At 41.6% G+C, this 17,917-nt stretch overlaps 1 protein-coding gene across 1 annotated transcript in view; it reads left to right on the plus strand.

The window, feature by feature from the left end:
• AP3S1 (adaptor-related protein complex 3, sigma 1 subunit) overlaps window positions 1–1,886 on the plus strand; it is a gene marked incomplete at its 5' end in the record, with an annotated part of 45,238 nt that extends 43,352 nt beyond the window's left edge. Inside the window, one exon of the mRNA XM_010862086.1 lies at window positions 1,170–1,886. Within this exon, the coding sequence (XP_010860388.1) occupies window positions 1,170–1,298 (129 nt within the window). The remainder of the gene's footprint in view (window positions 1–1,169) is intronic.
• Window positions 1,887–17,917: the final 16,031 nt, after the last annotated feature.

Consider the following 17,917-nt stretch of genomic DNA (forward strand, 5'->3'; position numbering starts at 1 on the left):
CATGGACACTGTCTCATATATGAAACCTAAGCAAAGTGGAAGATTTGTTTTTGTTACTTAATTGCTTTTGTGCAAGATAATGTATGGTACTGAATTCCCATATGTTTGTTGACTTTTTTATATAAACTGAGTAAAAATTGATGAAATCTAATTAATATATAAATTAAACCTTAAAAACATAATGACGATTGATGTAGTTTTTTGAGAAAAGTGATGTATATGCATTTTTCTTATAATTTTAAGCATGTTTTCTCTCAAAATTTCTCTCAAAATTTTTCACAAATTACAAATTGTCCTTCTAAGATGAAAGCCAGATATTGTCCACATTAATGGCATAAGAAATTGTTAAATTCATGTATTCATATATATCCTACCTTTTGCATTTATGCTGTTTCTTTCTCCAAATTTGTATATTATAAACTGAACATATGTTGAATCTACTTTATATGACAAAATATTTTTAATCATTATATTTTTACTAATGCATTGAAGGGTTGGATTGATCCTCTTACAGTTTCATTTTTTGACAGAACCATTCTCTTTGGATTGAGGCTTCACTTTAAAAGCCTGATTTTGTTTTTTAATGTTCTGGAACTTTCCTAGAAAAGTTTAGAAGAACCTCTACAGTTGTAAAACATATTTTAAAAAGCTTTATTGTATTGAAATGTTTTAAGGGTTTAGCCCTAAGTAACTAAACATGATTTATTACTTTCAATTTTTATTTCACAGCATATATTAATAATAAATGACAGTTTAAAAGCAAAAACCCCAAATCTATCACAGTTGTTGCAAGAGGTGTCTAATAAGGAAAGCAATGTAAAATATGCTTCATGTTTATATCATAAGTCAGTTAAATCAAGATAAAGGTGAAGATCTAGCTATGCAATTTAAATATTTTGTGTGATGTTTCCATAGTACAAGTTAATTTGTATTTAAATCTTTACATTGTTATCATTGCATGTACTCACTGTATTTTTTAATGTGTCAACTGTTTTCTCTTTATAGATTAGTATTTCAAAGTAACCATTCCATACCAATTCAAACTACCATCTGGTCTCTAAGCTTGTTCTATGAAAATCTTTTACCATTGTCCTCCAGTTTTAGTGTGTGTTGATGAGCTACACCTGAGTTGTTCATTTTCTTTTTCTTTTATTTGCTTCTGTATACAGGCTGGCTTAGCAGGAGCTCCAGCCCGTGCTGTATCAGCTGTAAAGAATATGAATCTTCCTGAGATCCCAAGAAATATTAACATTGGTGACATCAGTATAAAAGTGCCAAACCTGCCCTCTTTTAAATAAAAAATTAAAAAGGCCACTCCCAGGTAAAATCCGGGGAAAAGTCATCCAAGTTTACCATGCAGTTGTTTACCAAAAATAAAGGAGGAGAGTCTTAACTTTCACTCTTGGATTTAAGTCAAGGTACTGTATAGACATTATATAAAATCAGTATGGAAGTTCAATGTTGCTTTTCTTGCTCAGTGGTTTTGAAGAAATTAAGTAGTTCCAGTGTGATTTTTTTTCTTCATTTTTTAAACTGCATTCCTGTGGCCACCTAAGGCATGCCTGTATGTATTGGCTATTACAGTATTTCGAAAACTGTTCAGGACATTTCTTTAAATTGTGTACAACCCAAAATGTTGGTGTTTTGTATGGATCACAAGTGCAACATTCCTTAATAATTTCTGTTATTTGTCACAATTGTTATTTAAAGAACGAAGTATGTATTGCATGAAAACATTATGACCTATTTCTCTTAGTTTAAATAAACTCCAAGGTAACCGGACTTATAAAGCACTGTTCTGTTTGCCTGATATCTACTTTAGCAATAATTTTTTTTACGACCCTCTGACTCAACAAAAAAATAAAAGTATATTTTATCACTGTTAAGCAGCTGTTAATGTTGGTTTATTTAATTTATATTTTTAACATTCAGAAGCTCATTGTAAAATTAAATTATTTCACAAGTCAAGAGCAGTGTATCACATAATTTGCCCACATTTTCATATTTAGCCTTATCTTGTGATCCATGAGTGAGGTTCTTCTTCCAGTTAGACTAAGGTTTTCCCTGTAGTTATAGTCCTCTCTCCCCAAATGTTCTTTTTTTGAAATATTTCCTTAGGTCTGTGGCATGTATGAATTTTACTCCAAGGTCTGGGGTATAAGAAAAGTCAGTATTTTTTTTTTAATAAAATTAATCTGACTCTAAGCCCCATCCAGGAAATTCAGTCTGTGATTATTGGGATTTCCATCAGTTCAGAAGTGTATCAAAGTTCTTGAAGAAAGTTATGCAAAGCAGAACATGCAAGGAAGTCCCTGCTCTTCAGTCATTTGACAAATGTGCCAGGTTAACAAATCCCTGTCCTAATGGAGCTATCTGCAGTACCACACAAGAGTGCCTGGCAATATGTATGTTTTCTTTTTTTCATTTTTCTGGGGGAGAGGTGTGAATTATGGAAAAATTTTTTGTTTGGTTAGAATGTACCAAAATTAGGGAAACTTCCAGGCCAGATTATGCTTTAACCTAAATAGTGGAAAGGGTTTTATCTCTCACTATATTCTAATATGAGAAAGAAACCCAGTCAAGTGCAAATGACAAAAATAAGCAAGTCATAGAAAACAAAATCTCAGTGATCACTTAAGATGTAAAGATGCTTAATCTCACCAGTAACCTAGGAATGCAAGTTTAAAGAACAATTAGATTTTTCTTTCACCTGTCATGGGTTTCCCTGGTGGCTCAAACAGTAAAGAATCTGCCTGTGATCTAGGAGGCCTGAGTTCGATCCCTAGATCTGGAAGATCCCCTGGAGAAGGGAATGGCAACCCACTCCAGTATTCTTGCCTGGAGAATCCCATGCACAGAGGAGCCTGGCGGCTACAGTCCATGGGGTCGCAAAGAGCTGGACACGACTGAGCGACTGACACTTTCACTTCCACTTCTTCTGTCATACTAGCAAAAATTAGGAGGGGTGACAATACCCAGTGCTGGAGAGTATGTGAGGGATGAAAACTGTCATATATTGCTGGTGGGAATGTAATTTACTGTAACTTAAATATATATGCCAAGTTCTGTGAAAATTTTAAAAACTTAAAAATACACATATCATACATACCCTGTGACTCACTTTGGAGACTCTCTATTCTCGTAGCATTCCTGGATATCTTTATATACAAAGGTAATTATTTCATCGCCTTTTTAAAGCAAAATAATAGTTATATAATAAACTGGAAATATCTTCATTGCCCACCAGTAAGGAAATGGTTGAATAAATAATGGTAACTGTCATACTAGTTTTAATAGCAAAAGGCTGGAGTGACCCAAATGTCCTTTATAAGGAGACTGGTTGAGAAGTTGGATTGCATCCACATTATGATGTCTTATGGGGTTATCACAATGAGATATCCCTCTCTAGTGCTAAACACTGATAAAATTGATTCCTAGAATATAATGTTAAGTGAGAAAAATCTAGGTAAAAAGGGTATCTGTATCTATGGCATGTGTGTTAGTTAGGGTTCTCTGGGACCAGTAGGGTGTGAGTGTGTGTGTGTGACAGGTTCACATTGTATCAGTAGACTGAGTAAAGCATGTTGCACTCCCTAATGTGAACAGGCCTTACCCAGTCAGTTGAAAGCATGAATAGAATGAAAAGGCTGCCTCTTTTAATTCCTCCTGTTTACTGCCTTCAGACTGGGACATCGGCTTTTTTCTGCCTTCAGAGTTGAAATAAAACAAGGGTTCATCCTGGATCTCAATCTTGCCAGCGTTCAGACTGGAGCTCCACCTTAGGCTCTCTGGGTCTCCAGCTTATCAACTCACCCTGCAGACCTTGGAACTTATAATGAATGGGACTCATGTGGGCCTGTTCCTTATGATAAATATTTTTAAATAAAATCATCATTTGTTGGTGATCATTTTTAAATGAGAAGGCAAGGAAAAGAAGGTTGATGTCCTAGCTTGAAGGCACTCCGACAGGAGCAATGAAAAGGATCAGCCTTTTAAGTTCTACTCGTGCTTTCAACTGTTTGGGTGAGGCCCATTCACACAAGGGAGGGCAATATACTTCACTCAGTTTACTGATTTAAATGTTAATCTCAACCAAAAACACCCTCACAGAAATACCCAGAATGTTTGACCAAATGTCTGGGAAACCCCATGGCCCAATTAAATTGACACATAAAATTAACCATCACAGCATGTTATCAAATTACCCAAGAAAAAGGGAGAATGAGTGGTGTGTGTGTACTTTTAAATGAAAGGTGCAAGATAGATGGTCAGCCAGTGAGGGCATTGCCCAATCTGCATAATCAAAAGAAATAAAAAACGGATGACCAGGTTGAGAGTAACCACCACAATAAAAAGGCATGCATGACTCGTGGTCCAGTTTCTGATCCTGAGCCGGTTCTCAGACCCAGAACTCACTGATTCACAGAAAGATCGAGTCTCCAGGAGGACAACCCAGCAAAGCATGGCAAGGGCATAGATGAATTATTTTTCCACGACTTCCTTTAAAGGGACTTACTTGACTAACCAGACACTGGGAAATGGAAAATACCCAACCTTGTGAGGATTATTGGGCACGGTTCCCAAGCCGACACTGCCAGCTAGCAATCTAACCTCACCACGTGCCTCTGTCCCCGTTATGGTGGGAGCATACAGGGGCTAGCCAAAGCCCCAGAAGGACAGAGATTGGAAGATCAGGGTAAGGAAGCTTGGGGAGGAGGCTTGTGGATAGATTTATATCAGAATAAGCATGAAAATGTGAAGATTTTTGAATCGTTAGAAAGACGATTCAAATCATCTGAAAAGCTAGAATTCGTTCAAATCATCAAATACGATAGAAATCATCTGAAGAAATGCTGTACTGACAAATACAGCAGAATGGCTCAGCAAAGTGTTCCTGTGCTTCTGCCATCGGCCTCAGGTTGGTACAGTGGTGCTTGAATGGGGTATCCAGGGATTGAGGCCACACGTGGGCCCAGCAGCATGAACTCCTGCTCATCAAGGTTAACTTAGCCACTGATTGTGTCAGATGTCTTTCTACCAGTAACAGAGACCAGTGCTGAGCCCCCGATGCAGCACCTTCCCTTGAGGAAACCCAGCAGCCGCTTGTGGCAAGTAATTTTTGCCCCTTCTGTTTTAGAAAGCAGAGTGAATTAATCCTGACAGAATGGATGCATATTCTGGATATGGGCTTTTGTTTCCAGGCTGCATGTCCTCAACCAGCATCACTATTGAAGGACCTACAAAGAGTTTGATCAGCTCACACGGGAGGGCCCACATAGCATCACAAAGGACCAAGGCATCTGCCTTACAGCAAAGGAGGTGCTGCAGTGAATGCAGAACAGTTGATCAACCGATTTTGTTACCTGCCGCCCAACTCAAGCTGCTGGACTGCTAGGGCCACGTCATGGCCTTTTTAAAGCACAGCTGGGGCACTGGGTGCCTCAAGCGACAGTCAGCACGTGCTGCTCTGTTCCCAGCAGGTGAGCCACGGGGCAGAAGTAGGAGCGGCCAAACTCACTCCACTCCCCATGACCTGCCGGGGGAAAGTGTGCTTCCTGTCGTCTCAACTCTAGGGTCTATTATGGTCTAGAGGTCTTGGGTCCCAGAAATGCTTCCTCTAGGGGTGCAACAAGGGTTGTATTCCTCTTTCATCTACAGCAGCCCTGCATTCACTTCAGGATCCTCATATCAAAACATCTTGTTTGCAAAGAAAGGAGTCCCCATCCTCCATTTCTCCTCAGCTCATTGAAGGCTGACCCCAAAAAAGTATATTTCAGGGCACCAAAAATAATAGCAATCATGTTTTGTCTAGTGATTCAAAATCACAGCTATTTTGAGGACAAGTTTCATTAGGATTCTGTTGCTAGTGTTGCAGTTGCTGACTTAACACAGCTCATTCAGTGTGACTCCAAAACTAGATATTAAATATGTCTATATATATATATATTTGCTGCTACTGCTAAGTTGCTTCAGTTGTGTCCGACTCTGTGCGACCCCAGAGACGGCATCCCATCAGGCTCCACCGTCCCTGGGATTCTCTAGGCAAGAACACTGGAGCAGGTTGCCATTTCCTTCTCCAATGCATGAGAGTGAAAGTGAAGTCGCTCAGTCGTGTCCGACTCTTAGCGACCCCATGGACTGCAGCCCACCAGGCTCCTCCATCCATGGGATTTTCCAGGCAAGGGTACTGGAGTGGTGTGCCATATATATATGAGAGAGTAAACTGAAGAGTAACCAATAAATTCAGAGAAAGCGCTTGACAAAATATAACATCTTTTCATGATAAAAACCTTCCAAAGATTGGTATAGAAGGAACATACTTCAGCGAAACCAAAATGAGAAATCCACAGGTAACGTTATAACAGTATACTCAATGGAGAAAAATTGAAAGCTTTTTTTCCTAAGATCAGGAGCAAGTATCGCTCTCACCTCTCTTGTTCAATGTAGTACTGGAAGTCCTAGCTGGAGCAGTTAAGCAAGACAAAGAGATAAAATCATCCAAATTTGAGAGGAAGAAATAAAATTGACATTATTTGCAGATGATATGCTATGATTTTAAATATAGAAAATCCCAGAGACTCAATAAAAGCTGTTTGAACTAATCAACAAATTCAGTTAAGTTGCAGGACACAAGATTAACATACAGAAGTCAGATGCATTTATACAGTAACAAAAGATCTGAAAAAACTGTCCCTTTCACAATAACTTCAAAAACAGAAAAATATCTAGAAATAAATTTAATCGAAGTGAAAGATCTCTAGAATGAAAACTACAAGACTGTTGAAAGAAACTAAAGAAGGCATAGACAAATGGAAATTTGTGGATTGGAGTAATTCTTTAATTAAAGAATTATTTTTTAATTAAATTTTAAAAATCTTTAAAGAATTGTTTAATAAATTGAATTAATAAATTTTAATTAAAGAATTAAAACTTTAAAATGTCATCTATATTCTGTTTATTTTTCACCATTGCTAGAGTATAGCACACTTTGATTTACTTTTACTTTTACTAATTAGCATCGTTTCATTTCAACTTGAAGAACCCCTTTCAGCCTCTCTTGCCAGGTAGGTCTCATGGTGATGAACTCCGCCAGTTTTTGTTTGTCTGAAAATGCCTTTGTTCTTCATATGTGAAGGATAACTGCTGGATAAAGTGTTCTTGGCTGGCAGTTTTTATCTTTCAGCACTCTGAATATGTATGTCACTTTCTCCCATCCCGTAGCATTTCTGATGAGAAATCCTGCTGATAGCCTAATGGAGTTCCTTTGTAGGTTACTTCCTTTTTTCCCCTGGCTGCCTTTAAGATTCTTTCCTTCTTGCTAATTCTCAGCAATTCCATTATAATGTGTCTTGGGAAGCTCTTTTTTTCATGGAGATAATAGGATGGTCTACTAGTTTCTTGGACTCGTTTGTCCAGTTCCTTCCCCAGGGTTTGGAAATTCTCAGCTATTATTTCTCTAAATACACTCTCTGCTCCCTCTTTCACTCTTCTGGTAGACCAACTATTCTGTTTGTTTTTCTCATCATAACTCATAGTTCTCATAGGGTTTCTTTACTTTTTAAACATCTTAGTTTGTCTTTACTCTTCAGAGTCATTTCCACATTCTTATCCTCTGGATCACTAATTCCTTTTTTATCTTTCTGTGTCTTTTCCTAAGTTCTCAAATGTATTCTTTATCAGAGTCATTGACTTTTTCAGCTCCAGAATTTTTGTCTGTTTGTTAAAAAAAAAATTTTTTTTTTTAGTCTCTTTGGTAAATAACTCCTTCTAGTCATTAATTTTACTCCTGAGTTCTTTTAATTGCTGTTCTGAGTTTTCTTGTAGCTCATTGAATCTCTTCATAACAACTGTTTTGAATTCTTTATCAGATTGCAATATTCTGTACCTCTGGGTTCCGTTGCTACAGAATTATTGTTTTTGTTTTGTTATACCATATTACCATGATTTTTTTTTACAGTGTTTGATGAAATGCGCCTGTATGGTTGCATTTGAAATACCACACACCTTTCTTGTTTTCCTTTGTTCAATTTAGCAGATGGGCAATTAGAAACTTTTGTTTTCCACATGGTGGCGCTATAGGTCAAACTTTCGGCTCCACTTACCTAAACGAGCGCTGGGGCTGCACTTCGGAGCTCCTGGTAGAATAGAATCTGACATAGAAAAAGCTAGCAGCGCACTGGGGAAGTGTAGGCTTAGCACCTGGGGCTTTGTGGATGCCCATTCCGCAGTAGGGAGCGCCTTGATTGCGGGTTAGACCTCCTGCCAAAATGTTGAAGCAGATCACAGGGCTCTTGTTCCTGTAAGGCCATGCCTTCTACTTGTCTGCCTCTTTCCCTTTCCTCCTTCACCCACTTTCCCCCTCAGTCACAGAGACTTCCTCAGAAATCCATGCTGCTAGAGAAACAGGTCATCCTCCTGTGACCCATGCAGCCCACTGGTTAGCCACTCACCCTTTTGTTTCCATCTCCCTGTGAGAGAATCAATTCTTCGGCGCTCAGCTTTCTTCACAGCCCGACTCTCACATCCATACATGATCACTGGAAAAACCATAGCCTTGACTAGACGGACCTTTGTTGGCAAAGTGATCTAGATTGGTCATAACTTCCCTTCCAAGGAGTAAGCATCTTTTAATTTCAGGGCTGCAGTCACCATCTGCAGTGATTTTGGAGCCCAAAAACATAAAGTCTGACACTGTTTCCACTGTTTACCCATCTATTTCCCATGAAGTGATGGGACTGGATGCCATGATCTTCGTTTTCTGAATGTTGAGCTTTAAGCCAACTTTTTCACTCTCCTCTTTCACTTTCATCAAGAGGCTTTTGAGTTCCTCTTCACTTTCTGCCATAAGGGTGGTGTCATCTGCATATCTGAGGTGATTGATATTTCTCCCGGCAATCTTGATTCCAGCTTGTACTTCTTCAGCCTAGCGTTTCTCATGATGTACTCTGCATATAAGTTAAATAAGCAGGGTGACAGTATACAGCCTTGACGAACTCCTTTTCCTATTTGGACCCAGTCTGTTGTTCCATGTCCAGTTCTAACTGTTGCTTCCTGACCTGCATATAGGTTTTTCAAGAGGCAGGTCAGGTGGTCTGGTATTCCCATCTCTTTCAGAATTTTCCACAGTTTATTGTGATCCACACAGTCAAAGGCTTTGGCATAGTCAAAGCAGAAATAGATGTTTTTCTGGAACTCTCTTGCTTTATCCATGATCCAGCAGATGTTGGCAATTTGATCTCTGGTTCCTCTGCCTTTTCTAAAAGCAGCTTGAACATCTGGAAGTTCACGGTTTGCGTATTGCTAAGCCTGGCTTGGAGAATTTTGAGCATTACTTTACTACTGTATCGGAGAAGGCAATGGCACCCCACTCCATTACTCTTGCCTGGAAAATCCCATGGATGGAGGAGCCTGGTAGGCTATAGTCCATGGGGTGGCTAAGAGTCGGACACGACTGAGCGACTTCCCTTTCACTTTCCACTTTCATGCATTGGACAAGGAAATGGCAACCCACTCCAGTGTTCTTTCCTGGAGAATCCCAGGGACAGGGGAGCCTGGTGGGCTGCCGTCTATGGGGTCGCACAGAGTCGGACACGACTGAATCGACTAAGCAGCAGTTAGTAGTGTATGCTGCTGCTGCTGCTAAGTCGCTTCAGTCGTGTCTGACTCTGTGCAACCCCATGGACTGCAGCCTACCAGGCTCCTCCATCCATGTGATTTTCCGGGCAACAGTACTGGAGTGGGGTGCCAGTGTATGAGATGAGTGCAATTGTGTGGTAGTTTGAGCATTCTTTGGCATTGCCTTTCTTTGGGATTGGAATTAAAACTGACCTTTTCCAGTCCTGTGGCCACTGCTGAGTCCCTTGGACTGCAAGGAGATCCAACCAGTCCATTCTAAAGGAGATCAGTCCTGCGTGTTCTTTGGAAGGAATGATGCTAAAACTGAAACTCCAGTACTTTGGCCACCTCATGCAAAGAGCTGACTCATTGGAAAAGACTCTGATGCTGGGAGGGATTGGGGGCAGGAGGAGAAGGGGACGACAGAGGATGAGATGCCTGGATGGCATCACCGACTCGATGGACATGAGTTTGAGTGAACTCCAGGAGTTGGTAATGGACAGGGAGGCCTGGTGTGCTGTGATTCATGGGGTCGCAAAGAGTCAGAGACAACTGAGCAACTGAACTGAACTGTGATGGAATCACCATTGTCAATGCAGGGAAAGCCCAGAGCAGGCGGTGTTACCCCGGGAAGGAGGGCTGCCTTTTTGAGATTCTCCTCCTCTGTTTCCAAACTTGACTCTCTCCCATTCCATTCTCATCCCATTCCTGATTGTCCTGACGGCCTCTCTGGACTTCCACAGGTTTCTCTGTTTTCCTTTGCTTGTCCGCCTTATTTTGCATTCAGTTTCACCTCCCCTCTCCCACCCGACTCTGTTTCCTGTGTAATGTAAAGAAGCACTCTGTTTGCTTGTGAATGACCAACCTGCTGCAAATAAAAGGGGAGAGGAAAAGGAGCAGCTCATGGCGCCCTGATGCTGACAGCAACCCCCCATTCCCAAAGCCACCCACAGATTCAAAGTGACCACTGTGGACGTTCCAATGACATCTTCCACAGAAACAGAGGTACCATCTGATCCAGCCATCCCACTCCTGGGCATATATCCAAAAAGGGTGGACACTCTCATTCAAGAAGATCACACCCCAGTGTTCGCAGCAGCACTGTTTACAATAGCCGAGACACGGAAGGACTGTACGTGTCCATCAAGACATGAATGGAGAGAGAAGATGTGGCAAACACAGACACACACACTCAGCCGTAAAGAGCAATGAAATCGTGCCCTTTGCAGCAACAAGGGCGGACCTAGAGATTATCGTACTAAGTGAAGTAAGTCAGAGACGAGTATCACTATCACTTACTTGTGAAATCTTAAAAAATGATGCAAAGAAATTCATTTACAAAAGGAACTCAGACATAGAAAACAATCTTATGTTACCAAAGGGAAAGGGATAGGATAAACAAGGAGTTTGGGATTAACAGATACACACTACTGTACATAAAATAGATAAGCAACAAGGATCGACTGTGTAGCACAGGGAACTATTAATATATTCAGTAGCTCATGATAACCTATAATGGAAAAGAATCTGAGGAAAATACGTTTGTATATATATGTATATAACTGAATCACTTGCTGTACCTCTGAAACTAATACAACATTGGAAGTTAACTACAATTTTAAAAAGGTTAAAAAAAATCACAGTGAGATATCAACTCGTATCTGTTAGAATGGCTGTTATGAAGACAACAAGAGGTATGTGTCAGTGAGGACATGGAAAAGAAGAAACACACACACACAAAGTGGAGTATTACTCATCCACGAGAAGGAGGAAATCCTGCTATTTACAGCCCCGTGGGTCTTGAGGTGTTATGCTAAGTGCAATACGTCAGGTAGAGAAAGATAAATAGTAGGTATGATAACACCTGAGGATGGGATCTAAAAAAAGCAGAACTCATAAAAACAGAGAGTAAAATGGTGGTTACCAGGTGCTGGGGGTTGAGGGAATGAGAGATGTTTAAGGGTAAAAGATCATGTCCAACTCTGTGACCCCGTGGAGGTGCTCGGGGTTAAGGGAATGAGAGATGTTTAAGGGTAAAAAGTCACGTCCAACTCTTTGTGACACCAGCCCTGAGCACCCAGCCCGCTAAGCTCCTCTGTCCATGGAATTCTCCAGGCAAGAATACTGGAGTGGGTTGCCATGACCTCCTCCAGGGGATCGTCCCAATCCAGGGATCAAACCCATGCCTCCAGCAGCTCCTGCTTTGCAGGAGAGCCACCGGGGAAAGATTGCAGGTACCACAATGATTAATTTCATGATCTCTAGATTCAAATCACCTGATTTTTATTTATTTATTTATTTATTTTAATTGGGGGCTAATTACTTTACAATATTGTAGTGGTTTCTGCCATACATTGACAAGAATCAGCCATGGGTGAACATGTGTCCCCCATCCTGAACCCCTCTCCCACCTTCCTCCCCATCCCATCCCCCAGAGTCATCCCAGTGCACCAGCTCTGAGCACCCTGCCTTATGCATCAAACCTGGACTGGCAATCTGTTTCACATATGGTAATATATATCAGTTCAGTTCAGTTCAGTCACTCAGTCATGTCTGACTCTTTGCAACCCCATGAATCGCAGCACACCAGGCCTCCCTGTCCATCACCAACTCCCAGAGTTCACCCAAACTCACGTGCATCATGTTTCAATTCTATTCTCTCAAATCATCCCACCCTCGCCTTCTCCCACAGAGTCCAAAAGTTTGTTCTTTACATCTGTGTCTCTTTTGCTGTCTTGCATATAGGGTCATCATTACCATCTTTCTAAATTCCATATATATGCGTTAGTATACTGAATTAGTGTTTTTTTTTCTGGCTTACTTCACTCTGTATAATAGGCTCCAGTTTCATCCACCTCATTAGAACTGATTCAAATGTATTCTTTTTAATGGCTGAGTAGTACTCCATTGTGTATATGTACCACAGCTTTCTTAGCTTCCATGTCTTGGCTATTACAAACAGTGCTTCGATGAACATTGGGGTGCACGTGTATCTTTCAATTCTGGTTTCCTCGCAAATCATCAGATTTTTAATTCTAGCTTGTCCGTGTTAAACCAAATATGCAAGGCGGCCAAGCCTGTTTTCTCACATGTAAGTAGAATATGTCAATGGTACTTATAGAATTACTGGGATGACTATATGAACTGGGCTTACGTGGTAGCTCAGTGGTATGCCTGACAATGCCGGAGCTGCAGGAGATGTGGTTTCAATCCGATCCCTGGGTCAGGAAGATCGCCTGGAGAAGGAAATGGCAGCCCACTCCAGTATTCTTGCTCAACATGTCCTATGGAGAGAGGAGCCTGGTGGGCTACAGTCCATGGGGTTGCAAAAGAGTCAGACATGACAACTACACAGCAGAAAACTCCATGAATAATCTATGTAATGTGCCTAGCACAGTGCCAAACAAGATTGGCATTTAATGAAATGGTTGTGTTAAAAAAAAAAAAAAATGTGTTTTTGCTCCAGGGGGCGAAATACATACAAGTGCAGAAGGATCCTGGCTGGCTAGTAAAGAATATTTTTCACTTTCAAGGTTTGTTCTGCTTGGAACAGTGCCCTTCTGGAACTTTCCCTTTCAGACACCTTCCTTAACCATTTAAGCTCCTGATGCTTGGTTTGCCAAGACTACTATTCCAGATTCCCCTGGGGCTGGGGGAGGGCTGCATACTGCAACACAGAAATTCAGGCTGGAGTATTTTCCACAGTAAAGCTATCTTAGTTTCGGAAGGCAGGAATTCTAATTATTATGTTTAAAGCCCTCTTTGTAACGTATCTTCCACTTCCTGGAGTTTATTTTTATAGGTGCTTTCATGTTTCTCTGAAACTAGACGAGACAGTCATACTTAAACCACAGAACCATTCATTCTAGAATTAACAATGCATGTGGTACTTTTTCCCTAAAGACCACCCCAAATATGAAGCCTGAAATAGATTATTTTCACAACCCACCCTTTACAGTAGACACTACCACGCCCTCCTCTATGCATGTCACTCCTGATGTCTCCCAAGGCCCTGCGATTATGGCCTGCACCTCCCTTAGAAAGTTGTCCCCCATCAGCTCTAATTAGATGTCACTTCCTAAACATACGGTATATTTTACACCACTTACTTGCAGCAGCAACAGAAGGTGGTTATTGACTGTTCCCTTCTACTCTTAAACTGCTTTCCAGTGCCCTGCCCATGGAACGTACACAATTAGGGACACTGTAAAGTTATTTTTAGAATGAAAAACCTCTTAAACAGCTTTATAATATGGAAGTCATTATCTTTTCAGTTTTCAATGGACCAGTGCTTCTTGTCTCCCATTCAGATGGCTTTCAACTGTAAAGTCTGACTGTGTGTGTTCATTGCCCAGTTGTGTCTGATTCTTTGTGACCCCATGGACTGTAGCTTGCCAGGCTCCTCTGTGCGTGGGATTTTCCAGGCAGGAATACTGAAGTGGGTTGCCATTTCCTTCTCCTGGGGATCTTCCCAACCCAGGGATTGAACCTGAGTCTCCTGCATTGCAGGCAGATTCTTTACCGTCTGAGCCACCAGGGAAGCCCCTAAGTCTGACTGTAGTAAAATCTAATAAAGCAAAACGATGGCCAGATGAGCTGTTTTGTAGTTTGGCAAGTCTGAAACAGTTTGTAGGTGTGGTGGAGTCATTCACTGAGCGCTGCAGTCTGGAGTAAGCCGCTGTGTGCCAAGAAGAGCTCATGCACTTTTCACCAATCCCTGCTTTCCATTTGTAAGCCCTTCTAAAGGCAGCTGCCGTTTATCACAAGCTGTTGTGGTCTGAATGTGTTCCCCCAATGTTAATATGTTGAAATCTAACCCCCCCAAAGTGATGTTATCAGGATATGGGGCCTTTGAGAGGCACTTAGTCATGAGGGCAGAGCCTTCCCAGATGGGACCCATGCCTTTATAAAGGTGGCACCCTGGGCCTCCCTCTCCTCTTCCACCACCCAGGATTGCTGGAAAGTTTCAAGCCGGAAGAGGACCACCTCACTCCGTAACGCTGGCACTTCGATTTGGACTCCCAGCCTCTGAACTGTGAGAAGCACATTTGTGTATAAATGACCCAGTTTGTGGTGTTTGTTACAGCAGCCCTCATGGACTAAAACACAAACATAATTCTTAAGAGCTTGTGACTGTCTTCGGCCAGCTAGAAAAGGCAGCATTTTAGACCATAGGGCATAGTAAGGGAGGATGGGCCTGGAAGGGGCTTCTAAGGAGACAGACACAGCTGATTTGGACACCGCAGACTAAGAGAAGGTTCAGGTGGAGCATGGCTTCTTAACCTCAACATAGACACGAGGCCTGGATAATTCATTGTCGTGGGGGCTGTCACGCGGGTTGTGGGATGGTCGGCAGTGTCCGCCCTGGCCTCCACCCACTTCATGCCAGTAGCAGTCTTTCTCCTAGTTGCAACAACAAAAACGTCTCCAGACATGTTTGCCCCGTGTCCCCAGGGCTGCAGAATCACCCTCAGTTGAGAACCACTGGAGAAGAGAATCATTTGGAATTCCAGAGAAAAGCTAAACAAAGTCTGCACTTTGTTTGGGCCCCAGATGGCAGTGGCACCAACTATAAGCTACTATAAGCACCAACTATAAGCATTTGTCCTATGCTGTCACGAGGATGACATTTCTTTTTAATTCATCTGTGCCGTGCAGCTTGTGAGATCTTAGTGGAAGCGTGGTGTCCTGACCATTCGACGCCCAAGGAATTCCCAAGAGGTTGACATTTAAAGCCCATCTCAATTAGATTCTAGTCTACGTTTCTTAGGTGGTAGTCTGTTCCCTGAACAGGAACGTTTTTCAAGATACTCAGGAGATTATGAAATCTATTTAGTGGGTTCTGGTAAAGAATCCACCTGCAATGTGGGAGACCCAGGTTCAAATCCTGGGTCAGGAAGATCCCCTGGAGAAGGGACAGGCTACCCACTCCAGTATTCTTGGGCTATCCTGATGGCTCAGACAGTAAATAGTCCACCTGCAATGCGGGAGACCTGGGTTTGATCCCTGGGTTGGGAAGATCCCTAGAGAAGGGAACAGCTACCCTCTCCAGTATTCTGGCCTGGAGAATTCCATGGACTATAAAGACTTAGACACGACTGAGCGACTTTGACTTTCACTTTCAACCAGCATTTAAAAAAAAAAAAGGAATAGAATAAAACAGTTCTGAAAATGTCACGGTAATACTTTGTGGAATAAATATTGATTTGTAAAACTTTGCATTATGTTTTTGTGTCTAACTGTGTATGTTTGCTCATACTGGATATAATATAAAACGTATTTCTTACCAAGAGTTGACAGTCAGAAGAGCCTGAGAGTCCCTGTTCTGTTAACACATCCTCTGGCCATACCCTTCTCTCATAGTGTGCAGTTTTAATCTCTCATTGATGCTATAACAAATGACCACAGTTTAGTAGCTTAAAGCACGCATGTTTATTCTCTTAAAATTTGAGAGGTCAGAAATCCAAAATCAGTTTCACAGCACTGAAGTCAAAGTGTTGACAGGGCGAGGACCTCAGCCCTGTAGCTGCAGTGAACTGAAGTTCTGCTGGAGGTGAACTTAGAAGAGAGTTGTGAGCCTCAGGTGAGGTGGCAACCCAGACTGACATGTTGGCTGCAGCCTGTGGACCCTGAGCAGAGGAATCCACTGAGCCTGGACTCCAGACCCATGGAAACTGAGTTAATAAACTGGTGGGGGGGAGGGTTTGTAATATAATTTTATTGGGCTTTAAAAATTTTTTTTAATTTTTTTAATATAAATGTATTTTAATTGGAGGTTAATTACTTTATTGTATTGGTTTTGCCATACATCAACATGAATTTATGACTGCACTGGGTCTCCGTTGCTTTGCACAGTCGTTCTCTAGCTGCAGTGAGCGGGGACTGCTCTTCGTGGCCATGCGCAGACCTCTCATTGCTGTGGCTTCTCTCGTTGCAGAGCACGGGCTCTCGGTGGGCGGCCTTCAGTCATGGCCGCTGGCGGGCTCTGGAGCTTGGGTTCAGTAGTTGTGGCTCACAGGCCTCGCTGCCCCACGGTGTGTGGGATCTTCCTGGACCAGGATCGAACCTGTGTCCCCTGAACTGGCAGGCAGGCTCTTATCCACTGCACCACCAGGGAAGTCCAGACTGATGTTTAGACTTCCTAAGACTGCGCTGATCTGTTATGTAGCAAAAGGAAGCTAGAAGAGGTGTTCTAGGGTTTCACTAGAGCAAAAACCTAAGCTATGCTGATATAGTACATATAGACATTAATATTAAAATTATGAGATTTTATATAATAATGTTGAAGAATCTCAAATGCATTTTTTGCAAAGTGAAATAAGCCAGATCCAAAAGACTGCATGCTATATGACATTCTGAAGAAGACAAAACTATAGGGCTTATGAATAGGTCAGTGGTTATCAAATGCTGGAAGGAAGGTTGACCATGAAGGGAAATAGGGCAGTTTAGAGGGTGCATGAGCTGCTCTGTATCATGACTGTTGGGATAGATACACAGCTCTATACATTTGTGAAAAGACACTGAATTACGCATCACAAATAGTGACTTTTACTCTGAACAAATGTAAACATATATTTTAAAACTAAGTGAACTACAATTCCTTACTTTAAGTTACTTGCCCTGGAAGAGTTTTTACACTTGTTGAACAATACGAGAGGCCAAAGAGAAATCTTCGTGTCAGGAATGGAGCAACCACCGTAGAGCTTAGCCCGGAAATCGTGGAGAAGGTGGTCTCCTTGTCTTGTCCTCTGAACACTTCTGTCCCACTCATGGAGCCTGGGTTCAGTCAAAATGGTCAACTCTAATGCAGGGCCTGGTAAAGTTACTGAATGCCAAAGATAAAATTGCTATGAAAAGTGAATTAAATAAAAGCAGAGAAAAAAATCACATTGGCTTTATATTTCTCTACTATCGCAGTATTTTTAAAATGTATGGTAATGGATTAGACTTGCAGACATTAGTATGGACTCGTGTTTATCATACTATATAGACAGATGCATAAAGAACATTTATAGATATGTATATTTTTGTTGTTCAGTTGCTAAGTCATGTTCAAATCTTTGTGACCCCATGGACTGCAACACGCCAGGCTCCTCTGTCCTCCACTGTCTCCTGGAGTTTGCTCAGACTCACGTCCATTGAGTTGGTGATGCTACCTAACCATCTCATCCTCTGCTGCCCCCTTCTCCTTTTGCCTTCAGTCTTTCCCAGCATCAGGGTCTTTTCCAGTGAATCAGCTCTTCGCATCAGGTGGCCAAATATTGAAGTTTCAGCTTCAACATCAGTCCTTCCAATGAATATT

Source organism: Bison bison, unplaced genomic scaffold, assembly GCF_000754665.1.
Source record: "Bison bison bison isolate TAMUID 2011002044 unplaced genomic scaffold, Bison_UMD1.0 scf7180017864476, whole genome shotgun sequence".
Lineage (NCBI taxonomy): Eukaryota > Metazoa > Chordata > Mammalia > Artiodactyla > Bovidae > Bison > Bison bison.